This window comes from Anabas testudineus, chromosome 7 (assembly GCF_900324465.2).
Source record: "Anabas testudineus chromosome 7, fAnaTes1.2, whole genome shotgun sequence".
In the NCBI taxonomy this organism is placed as follows: Eukaryota; Metazoa; Chordata; class Actinopteri; order Anabantiformes; family Anabantidae; genus Anabas; species Anabas testudineus.
In genome coordinates, this window is record NC_046616.1 from 17,479,455 (window position 1) to 17,491,486 (window position 12,032).

At 41.2% G+C, this 12,032-nt stretch overlaps 1 protein-coding gene across 1 annotated transcript; it reads right to left on the reverse strand.

Annotated features, from left to right (window-relative positions):
* Positions 1-199: 199 nt before the first annotated feature.
* spo11 (SPO11 initiator of meiotic double stranded breaks) lies at positions 200-6,647 on the reverse strand. Its single transcript, XM_026367101.1, has 13 exons — positions 6,373-6,647; positions 5,237-5,350; positions 4,443-4,531; positions 3,971-4,037; positions 3,749-3,857; positions 3,324-3,410; positions 3,050-3,086; positions 2,668-2,777; positions 2,486-2,585; positions 2,089-2,126; positions 1,644-1,720; positions 1,135-1,246; positions 200-529 (listed from the first exon to the last, which is right to left on the reverse strand). Exons 1-13 carry the CDS (start codon positions 6,483-6,485, stop codon positions 410-412), a joined length of 1,173 nt encoding a protein of 390 aa, XP_026222886.1. The 5' UTR covers positions 6,486-6,647; the 3' UTR covers positions 200-409.
* Positions 6,648-12,032: the final 5,385 nt, after the last annotated feature.

The window sequence follows — 12,032 nt, forward strand, 5'->3', positions numbered from 1 at the left end:
CCATTTAATGTACACTGTCTCCACCTGCTGGAGCACAGATTTCAGAGGCTGAAATTGTGTGCATCAATGCTGAAACAATATAATAATGAACCTAATTTGTTTGACTAAACAACAAAGTGATTTTGCAACAGCTGGTCCAAACATCTGGGGAATATAAATAAGGCAAAAAAAGACTGAGAACATGCTCTGATTTATCAATTGCAGGAGTTTTAATGATGTAACATATGCATCAGTTTGAAAACAAGCACACTCATTCATTTATAAACATTACTAACCAAACCAACTGAAACTATTACATTTTTTTCTGACAAAGTTAGGTAGGATAGTCCTGCAGAAGATTTCACTGAAGTTTTTCAAACATCTTTGCCAGTTTGCCTATTAGTGCACTAGGTGGCAGCACTGTGCTTATCTATACCCAGCCTCCATAACGCAGCTTGTTAGGCAGGTAGATGCTGGTCAGGAAATCAGGAGCGATGGCTGCCAAGGACTGTAGTTCAGCCTTGACCTTAGTCTGCTGCATCAGTTCCATCTACAACAAGTCCAAACATGACATTTTAATAGGATTGTGAGAAGAAAACAAGCATAACTCACTGGGAATTTATGTTTACAGCCTCCACAAAGCCAAACCTCTGATTCTCCACACATAGACTGGAGTTCATATGTGAAATATTGGCCAGCAAAAGCTGATCAGGGCAGTGCAAACAGTCCAATTTCTTTTATATTGATGTAATAGATACATTTTAAAACTCACTTCCATCCAACTGAGTCACAGAACATATTTTTTAAAACCTTACGCTGGTTTTCTCAAAGCTTGGTTTAAAATAAGTCAATAGGTAAACTGTATGGTTACACAATGTTCAACTTGCTTCCTATGGTTGTACTATGAGGAGCACATGTACATGAATCGTATCAAATTTCCCTCTGCAACCCTCTTGTGTGGGCAACGAGATGATGTCATCAGAACTTCAAGAAGCTTACGCATATTTTAACATGTAGAAGGCAGAGCGAGGATTATTACCATTCATATTCATGTACTCCTCAAACTAGAACGATAGGATGCAAGCTGCAAAGTCACCCACTTTTCATTCATCATACTTTCTTCTCTCCCACCCTTCCCTCTACCTTTTTACTCACCTCTTTCTGCCAGTGTGGTTGGGTGGTTAAGTAGGGCCTTTTGAGGAGACTGTTCAGTTTGCTTTCATCTCTCTTGGTGAGTGGAATCAGAGCGTCTCTGGGAACCTGCAATCTGAAGAATTAAATATTGATTTTACTATACTTGAACTATCTAATTTCATTGAAATGACACATGCCACCAGTCAGTTCTGTTGATGGACGTCATTCCTAGAGTATGTTTCGGATTTTCAATAGACTCTCGCTGAGCAGTTACTTTGTGTATGTTTAGGAAAAAGCTTAAGAGGAAACAGACTACAATTAAATGTATGTCAAAAGCCATTTTGGCCTAAATTTGTTCAAGAGGACGTATACTTAAAAGTCAATATGCCTTCAGATGCAGCTCCTCAAAGGAAAAAAAAGTGAGGGCAACAGCAACAGAAACCAAAACAAACAATCGAATAGTCCCCAGAATATAATCCCAATTAGAGGCAGAAAAAGGAAGTAGGAAGTAGCAAATTTTGAGTCCAAACCTCTGGATGTCAGAGGGGAGGAGGCCTAGCCACATAACGCTGGAGACGGTCAGACTGTGGGCCTCAAACGACATGGCCTGTGGAAAAACCCATGCACACACAAACACAAATGCACACCCAGTCACAAAGACACACACCCACGCCTATACATAGAGTATATCTAAAATAAACACACAGATAATCAGCACAATACCAACATAATGTGATTATGCCAAACCACATGTTCACAATCAACTTAATGAACACAAGGCAAACATCAACAAACACACTGCCACACAATCACTCAATATCTTCACTCCACACCATGTCGGTTTAAATATTCTGAGATGGAAGATTGGTGCATTTTTTTTAACCAAAAGAAAGACCTAATTACACTCGGCTAACACAGAGACACTCAACAGGCTACACTGAATAATATATGTATAGATGGCATGGCAGGACTCACCACTGATCCATACTTGTAGATACACATGATCTCAATGCCTGAGAAAATTAGAGGGAGAAAAAAAGAAAAGACAAGTTACAATCACCAGCATACCAGAGCAATTATCCTCAGAGATGCGTAACTGAGCTTAGAACAAAGTAAAGCATTACATATGTGTCTCGCCATGTAATGGGAAAAGAGCTATAGAGACTACATGAAACAGAGCCATCCCAACAGAAATAATAGCCAGACTTGGCACGATGACGCACAGGACAGGTGCTAACATCTGCTGGCTTAGTGGGACATGCAACCCCACTGTGTATGTGCACACATGAAAAGGGAGTCAAGTGTTATTAAATGTGCAACTATGCAAATTATGAGTGAGGGGCAAAATTAGTTTCAGACAGATGATGTGTACCATGAGGGTCAGCATCCACTAGAGCGAAGATGGGGATACGCAGTATGTCCCAAAGCTTCCTCACCATCAGCCTGCTGTTCACATCTGGCACGCCTTTCCCCTGAACCACACAAACACGCCTGTTATATATACAGAGCACTGACACTCAGCCCTTTTCAGAAGTGATAGCATCCAAACTACACCGTCATTATGATGCACGGAGAGAGCTTTGCGCAGAAGTTGTCATCAAGCAGTCTCTGGAACGTTGCATCCTTCTCAACTATCAAGACAAATTTTGCAGATGATACAATATCTGAACATGGTAATGGAAAACACAGGGCATGTCACAGTGATGTACAGCCTTTCTCCAAACAGAAAGAAATAGCAGCCTATAAAATTTAATTCCCAAATGTGTCTAAGAGTGACAAAAAAAGGGAAGACTCATACACTGGCAAGAAAAAGTTTGGAAACACCAAGATATAGGATTTTTACACTAAAATGTAAAAGTAATACCGAAACACAGTAGCAATCCAAGAAAAGATCATGCAGTACACATGGTAACATTTTCAGACACCAAAAGGATACTTCTAATACCACCTATGTTTGACGACACTGCAACAGCCTAAAACGAAACACAGACTATAGTTGAAAAATGGGATTCGGGCTAAGCTAGCTCAATATTTCAATACACCAAATGGCAACGTTTCCTTTTAATACTGTTCAAATAAAACAATAAAACTAAAAGTTTTTTATAGAGACAAACTGTATACTTTCTTTTTTGTTTTGTCTTTTGCCTACAGTTGATGTTTCTGAGAGAAGTAACATCAATACTGTGTCCATATAGTAACTAGTGACTTACATTAGCACTGGAGTGGCAGTCGATCCTTGTGCCGTCCTCCTCTATGTAACACAGATCACCTGAGATTAATCCCTTGGATGTGGCCAACTGGTGATGTAAGGTTACACACACTGACGTTAATGCACGCTCAGTTATCACATACACATGTGCAAAGAATCTCCTCCAGTTAAACTTTAATTGAATTTAAATCTGATCAGTTGAACCATGTTTTTTCCCATAGGTGTTTCCTGAGATATGAAGCAGAACTAAATGCTTAAAATACCACATTAAACTAACAGATTTCATCTGTGGGACCTGAAATAATAATAACAAAACAAATCTGAAGAAATTGCACTACAACAATTTAGTCTTAGGTATTTACTTTCTGTATTCACCTTATATGTAGAAACTATAACTCTCACATTAACATGTATGTGTACACTTACCACATGAAGCGACCTACGAGGGATCTTTAGCATGCAAGAGATATCATCCACTATATTATCAACAGCTGTTTGTGAACCAAACAGCTGTGTACTGTTGTAATAAATGTCTCTGTGGAAACAATATGATCATGTAGCAATATCCAACCAAAACTACTTCACAAATTATTTTTATCAATTTATCTAATTTAAATGTGAATGGATGTCAAAATAATAATAAATAACCTTTTTGTAGCGTATGAGTTGCTCTGCACAAGTCTGTAGATGACTGAAAGAATCTTGATTATTTGCGCTTGAAAGACGGAAACAAGAAACAAGTATCAAGAGTTTTATATACAGATGAGTTAAGTCTGCTATTGCAGCTTTAATGTACAGATCAGTTAAGTCTGCTATTACAGCTTTAAAAGGCTGGAACATAAAAAAATCTGTTCTTAATTAGAATATCCATGTGGTAAACCAGTCCTTAAAAGCCTCTTTCAACATGTTCTGTCTCTGCCAATTTGTCACCTAAAACTAAGCTTGACTTTTACTGCCGTTTGTGCAGTTTATGCATATGTTCACAATGAATACAAATGAAAGCCACATGAAGTAGAGTACAAGTGTACAGGTTTTCTGACTAAAGGAATGTCAGAACAGAAATATTGCATAATGAAGCAAAATGGAAAAACGAAGAACAGAGGTGTGTGTATCTTCTCACCAAATTTAGTGACAGACGAAGGACAGTCGCTCCTAATGGCGGTGACAGAACTTCCTGAAGTCATTTGAAGCCCGACGCCAGTGTCAAAACTTAAGTGGGAAGTAATGAAAGGAAGACATATGGAAATTCAAGTGTAAAAGATGGAAAGAAAAGAGGCCATTAAAGAAATCTCCACATATGGTGTACGCTACATTTACTTTTACAGCTTTGAACATCAGCTCCCACCTGTAATCCATCTAAAATTCCCCACACCCTGAGGGCTACCTGTGAGGAGGCGGAAAGCCTCCTCTGCACCTAACCAGACTGACTCTTCTATAAAACATCTGGCACTCAATCTCTGGGATTCTCACATTTAAAAGGGATGAACCGGAATGTGCTTTAAGCTGTGTCGAGATTTGATCTAAACAAGAACAGACAGTCTGCTTTGTTCTAAGCATAAGGTTTCTGCAGCCTTGTCACTTTAAAGCTCTCTGCAAATTTGTGTTTGTGTATGTGCGTAGGTTGGTGCTTCTCAATTTCTTATCACTCTGTCATCTTTTAAGTACAGGAAGTTATTTCAAGTTCAATCTCTCTGAACCTAAATTAAAAGTTTGTGTCTACCACCAGGTTGTCCATGCAGTGTGTGTAAAACACTGCCTACACAAAGTCAGACACAGCTAAAGTGTGTTTTAAAATTAGGTAATTAAACATTAATCAAATCATCTTCTGTGGCATCATGTCCTACAAAAAACATGTATGTAAATGTTTTTTTCTGAATATTTCACAACTGCTTGTGTTAACATGTTCACGGTTACCTGACATTAGCCCAGCTGGATCTGTTGGGCAGTGCAAGGACGGGGGCCTCATCTCTCGACAGACTAGTCACTATTCCTAGGATTACGTTTTCAATGCGGGTCAGAATCTCCCTGCTGAGAGCAAAGATACAGTAAGGGTAACATCAAAAAACACCAATAAAGCAGCACCCAGTCAAGTTAACTAAAACAGTCAATTCTGCTGTCAAATGTGGGATCCAATTGAGAACATTTCACATGGGTTTTAAAAACACTTTAATACAACTGAATAAAATACGAGAACAATAATTGTACTTGCCAATATTGCCATAAATCACTCCTGTGTACAATAGCCTGCTACATTTAGAGATATGAAAGGGACTGTACTACAGTATTTAAAAGTAGTATAGCAAAATATTTGATGCTGCACACATTTCTGACTCAACAATGGTACATTTGTTTTGGTCTTACTTTTATACAAAACAATTGTGGACTAATCATGTATGACGATTAGTATTATAATATAGTAGTAGTAGTAGTATAATATTAACCTATATTATTGCTATTGCTATTTTGACCAAATGTTCTGGTCATACAGTAACACTATCACTATGATGTTTTTACGAATTAGTTTAGGAACATTATATTTGTTAATACTCTTGACTTAGATGAAGAACTTTATGACATAGATTTTAGGACAAATTATTGCAGAAAATCCTAAAATTTCAAAAGTTTAACATCAGCCTTTGCTAAATATATTTAAATACAATTCATGTAGATGAACAATAAGGTTTGTCGTTAAAAAACATGGTCATCAATTAAGACGCTCTACACCTCTTAAGCTAGCTAGCTAACAGCTAAGTTACGCCCAATTAAAAAAAAAAAAACCCACAATGCTGTTAGCACGCGGCTAACGTTAGCATAGATTATTGCGGGATAAAACATACCTCTCGCTAGCTGAGCATTCATCCTACCCGCGCTTTGACTAACTAATTAATCATTTTCTAAGCTCACATTATAAACGAGTGGCTAAAACAGCAAAAACACCAGCGCTAGCTTCCATGTTGGCGCTGTGACGTGAAGCTAAAGCAGCAAATGTTAGCTAACCTCGGTAAAATGTTGCATTAGCCCGAAGAGGCAGCAGGTAGCTGTGGACTTACTGACTGACTGCTGCTTCCACACAATGACAATCTGTCGTCACTTCGACAGTGTTGAGCAGCTCAGCACGGAGCCTGTCGACTTCATAAAACAGCTCTGCTACCTGGGATCCCATCACAAATTAGAGTATTAATGTTACAGTTCATTAGCCAGCATGTTGGACTCAGTGCTAATCTCGCGGGTTTTGAGTTTAGCACGAGAATCATGCTGCCACAAAAATATTGAATTATTATTATTATATCACAACTGGCGTTCAAATGATTTTTTTTACTGGTTTATGTAACTACATTTATTCAAGTAATAATTTAAATAAATCACAATTATTCTAATTGTGATTTCATAAATAGCACATGTAAGGAAGTGGATGAAGCCTCCCATATTGTTGATTGTGTTGTATGAAAAACAACCGGTCTGAAATACTGCTGCTGAGCTTCTTGGGATTTTGGGGTTTGAATTTGACGCCATTCTGTGTGGATGCCACAGCTAAGCATATAAAAAAACAAAACAAACAAACAGACTGAATAACCTAGGTGTTGATGGCCGGACATGTGGAAACGACCATAGGAAACAGTCTTCAGTCTTCCTCTTCAAGCTCAAGGTTAGTGCATGCTGTGCCCATACGATCCAGGAATGTGTGTGGGCCTGGTAGTCCCTCATTGATGTCAGGCAGTAGGCCTACACTAGTAGTGCTGTTTGGAAAAATTCCCATTAGCACTCAGTAATGAGACCCTTTTTGTGAACTTGCTGCTACTTGTCCAAAGGTGTGTCTACTGTATGTGTGTGTTTCTGTTTGTGTGTGGCGCTTTCAGTAGTGTAGGTGGAGAGTAATTGACTGGGGTCCAATGTGAGTCCCAGAGAAACCAAATATGTGCTGCATTGTATCTGTCAGCCATGTGGAAACGATTTTTAGATATAAATTTGACGCTGGTAGTGTGCAGCAGTGCTGGCCAACATGTGTTTTAGGGCTCTGTGGGATGCTACAAAGTGGCTCATTCTTTCTTTAGCAGTTCAGTTTAGTGTATCAGACAGCTAATGCCTAATTACAGCTGTTTTAAGCTCCAAACATTAAAATGACGTTAAATAAATATGATGCCTGGAGTAGATCCCACACATTGCTCAATTAAACAACCCTTCGAAACCGGTTTCTGTGTCTTAGTTGCATCATCTTGCAGTCGTGTTACTTTATAGTTAAAACACAGACGTGCGCTTAGATTCTGTAACTATTAGGTCATTCAGCGTCCCCACCTTTTAGAATTGCTGGCAGGCATGCTGTGTGTGTTTGTGGAGACGCTGCGGTCTTTATTTCACAGTGTGAAGGGCTGGTCGGAGTGTGTGGGAGCTAGGATCTAAAGAGAAGTGGTCCGTGCCCCTGACCTGACCCTGAATGTTTCCTAATGTGCAGCTTTACCAAAGGTCCCACTTTTCCTTGAGTCACTTTGACAAGCTGCTTCCGTAGTAATGGCTCTTCATTTCTGAGTAATTGCCATCTCTAAGTGATGAGGGACAACCCCTCACCCAAGCTGAAAAAAAAAAATCTTAATTTGTGGAAGACCACAGGTTGTGGGGGTCCTTTTTCTTCTTTTCCAGAAAGCCCAAGACCCCTGCTGTTCCTTTGGCCCGGGAGAGATTTGTGTCGAGTGTGAGGCCCTAACCTGAGGAGACAGAGTGCAACGAGTCATGTGCTTTTCTCAGGATGAGTGTTTGTGCTGGACAGGAGGGGGGAACAGGGGGGAAGTAGGGGGCTGCAGGGTCAGAAGAGAGAGGGGAGGGCACCCGCTGCAGGTGAGGGGGATTAGCTGCAGCTAGAGGCCCAAAGAAACTAAATACAGATCTGTCAACCTAATCCTCACAAATAGAAAACAGAGCTGCCCTCCCTTCACAATCCACATAGTTCAGCACATCTACCTCCTGCTCCTCCCCCCAACCCAACTTTCTACCTCAGGCTGTCATGCTCTTCTGTTTCTCATCAGCTTTTTGCCTAGGCCAGTCTGGCTATGCCGCCTCTTCTCTAATGGCTCCTCAGACCAGCATCCTCTAAAGAGGAGATGACTGATCACCCAGGGTCCTCTTTGACTGACAGACCAACGCAGTATTACAGAGTGATGAGAGCAAGAGTCAAAGGGTCAAGGCCTCTCACTGCACAGACAAGAATCTAAATGGGACCGCTGCCTATAGCTGCATGGACCTTTATCAGGCCCTCACACCTCAGTAATGGATGCTGATAAGTGTGTGGTTGGGTGAAGGGACCAGCTCAGGTCAACCCTGCACTCTGTGCTGATGACACAAGTGACAGAGTGCCTGAGCGATAACATCCTGAAATGGATAAGCCCTACTAAGTCGGGCATTATGGGAAGCTTAACTAAAACAGTATCTCTCACAGTGACACCGACCATAACTGATGGGTCTAGCAGAACTGCTGAGAGCTATGAATCAGATCCAACTGACTCTGGTGTTTCCAAGTCTTTGCTGCAGACAGACACAGGAGTGACAGAACATAATGGATACAGGCGAAACTAGGTACCAAGCGATAGCGAGGTGCACCTGGCAAGGTGCAGCACTTCGAATAAGATAAACATGTATTCAACAGCTGGAACTGGCTCCAGCACCCCCCACAACCTGTAAGACGAAAGAGCAGTGAATATAAGGATAGGATGGATAGATGTATTGCTTAGCTGGGAATCATTTGTTGCAATATAACCAAGGTAATAATGGAGAAATTGAGAATGGGTAAATTACCTGTTTTCTTTTGTTCTTTTTGTTGCTACTGAGTAATGAATCAAAACTCATTAAGCTAAATAAGTGATATCTGGCGAAGCTTTAATCAGCAGTCTCTATGTCATGATTAGCTCCCTGGTGTTCTGATAATTATTTAGTTTCTTGCCTCATCCAAGATGAATCCTTCCTCACAGTTTTGGATTGGTTCTTGACTACTGGACAAGGATATTTGGATTCTGGACTTGTGTTGGATTTATGGATGTGGATTTGTGAATGTGCTTTGGATCCTAGAAACTGGAAACAATAGGATTCTGATGACTCTGTATGCCTTTGGATTTGTTTATTATTCTGTGTGCTGGCCTTACTTTGTGCATACTTGTGCTAGAGACTCACCTTGTGTTCGCTGTGGAGAAGCACTATTTGTCTTAGCGAAGCAACACTGCTGTATGTACTCTGCTGATCAGCGCCATCTTCTCTACTCCACCACTTACTGGCACCATCCTCTCCTGGAAAATTGAATAAAAAATGATGGATAGGATTACATTTTCAAAAAAAAAAAAAAAATAAAAAATAGTGTATCATGATTTAAAAACGAAATATACCAAGTGAATTATTTTGAAGCTGTTACACATACCCACCCCCTCTCTTTCTTCTGCCTGGTTCACAGCTGTGTCTCATATGTTCATGAGGCCCCTGGAATTGTGATACACCAGAAGGGGAACATTTGCAATAGCTCAGCTCCACCTGGTTAGACTGTTTTAACAAGACGCTGGTTTGTCCACAGTGGGCTTACGCCAAAAACTTAGACAAGGGTGGACAGGACAGAAAGGGAGGGGGGAGAGGAAAAAATGTGCCTCCACCTTCTCCTGTCGTTGCACCCAACCCCACACTGCTTCATTTGAGGGTCAGTTTACCCTAAAATTTTTTTTTAACTGTATCATCTTTCGGTCTGTTTGGTCAGACCCCCCTCCCATCAAACCTCATCCGTCTCGCTGCATCCACAGGCCTTCAAAAGATTGCTGCCTGCTGCTCTCTGAAGCAACACATGAAATAAATATTAATCTGACCTCTGACCACATCCTTTGAGCACCTAAATAGAGATAACCAAGCAGATGAAAAGAACACCAACTCAAGCCATGCACATGAAAAGGAGGAGAAAGAGAACAACATTACGTGGGGGCGGAAAGTGTTTTCTTGTGAAACGGCTTCCAGAGATGTTGTGTGGCCTTCTGTGGAGCTTAATATCATGCTCCGACCTGTTGGAGTGTTGTGGGAGGAGTGTATTTGCACACAGCATGGTGCGAAGAGTGTATGGTGGTGCACTGAAGTTGCTGCGGGCTAAATTTAAAATGTGAGCTAAATTAAATCTAAGGTTAAAACCTGCCTAATTGTAATATGTACAAATCTTGTCAGAGCTTTGTAATAATAGTGTAATAGTATGAGCTTTATTATGTTCACACTAAATGATTTACTGTAGCTCTAAGCTGTGAACATAACTGCTAGTCTAAATCTACTGGATGATGTGTGTCTTAATCAATATATTTAATTAAGAATGTGTCATTTGAGACAAATTGTGGCTGTTCGTTTGGCCGTTTCTTTTTTTTTTTTCTGTCTGGGTGTTGTCGACGAGGTTCAAACAGTATTTGTTCTGCTTTTCTGCTTTAGTTCTCCTTGTCAAAGGACCCTCAGTACAGCTCACCCAGCCTGGCCTCAGCCTGTGCCCACTGTTTACTATGGTTGTCACCGGGCCCATGGAGGCCCAAACAAAGGGGGGTCTGTTTCATTTGTCCTGCCCAGGATTGTCAGGCCCTCTCTGGGCACCAACTGAGCTGAGGGCTAGGTGTTGTCAGAGGAGCACCGGGGAGTTTGACCTCAGAAACCTAACGGCAATGGTAAGATGGCAAATGTGCGAGTGAAAGACAATGGCAGAGGAGGAAAAGAAAGTGAGGGAGAAAAAAGACAGGAAGATGTATAGTTTTAACTGAAACCATGACCCTTTCAAGTCCAATGTCGGAAACTGCTGTAATGTAAACACCTGCAGCCATTAGCTGATTCTATCTGAGGTACCGGATAGAAATGTTTATGTATTACAGGCTACTACTGAAAGGACATTTAAAAGCAAATAGGGGATTAGGTATACAGAATGAATGGTGGCAGGCTATGTAAGCTTTCAGGCTTTAAGCCATGTCGAACTGTCATTGGAAAAAGAGGAGCGGTACGTCTTTGAAGACAAGAACAACTACATTAAATGAACACGAACGTGAGCTAAGCCTAGGAGACCTCAAGGCACGCTCTGCCTTCTATCCTTCCTTCTTCTGTTTGCAATCATGGCCTAAGCCTTCTGGCAACCTCTCTTGCTGTGCCATTGAAGTTTGATTTTATTGTCATAAAAATCACCTGGCAAACTGTGGCCCTAAAACATCTAAGCGACAGAGCGTTTAAATCTCCACTTGCTGCGAAGTGAAACGTTTTCAGGAGGTCTGTCTGGATAAAGCAGTCATTCCTGCTCCAAGGGCCATCTGAAAGCCCCTCGTCTGCGTTAGTGAGAGCACAGCGCTCAAGAGGGTCAGGAGCGTTCCATTAAAGAGTGGTGTTTAAGAGGTGCTGGGGCCAGGGGGGCAGATGGAAGGATGAAGCAGCTGCCAAACATCTGCACCCCTCCTTCGCAGCCTGCGCTCTGTCTGTGCTCCACCGCCTTTGTCACATTTCCTGCTCCAGCTGTGGCGTTGGAGAACTTGAATACCTTCACAAGTGCAGCGTATGGTGACTTTGCAATCGCGCAACCACCTGAACCATAGACGTATAATAGTGGCAACAATGCAGCTGCATTGTGCAGCCTCTCCCACACTATTCAAGTGTTCACACACAGAGGCAAATAATTGTTCTCAGATATGAGGTCTGTTATTTTCCAATGAAAGGCTTATTGTCGCTGTCTGCACATCTGTCA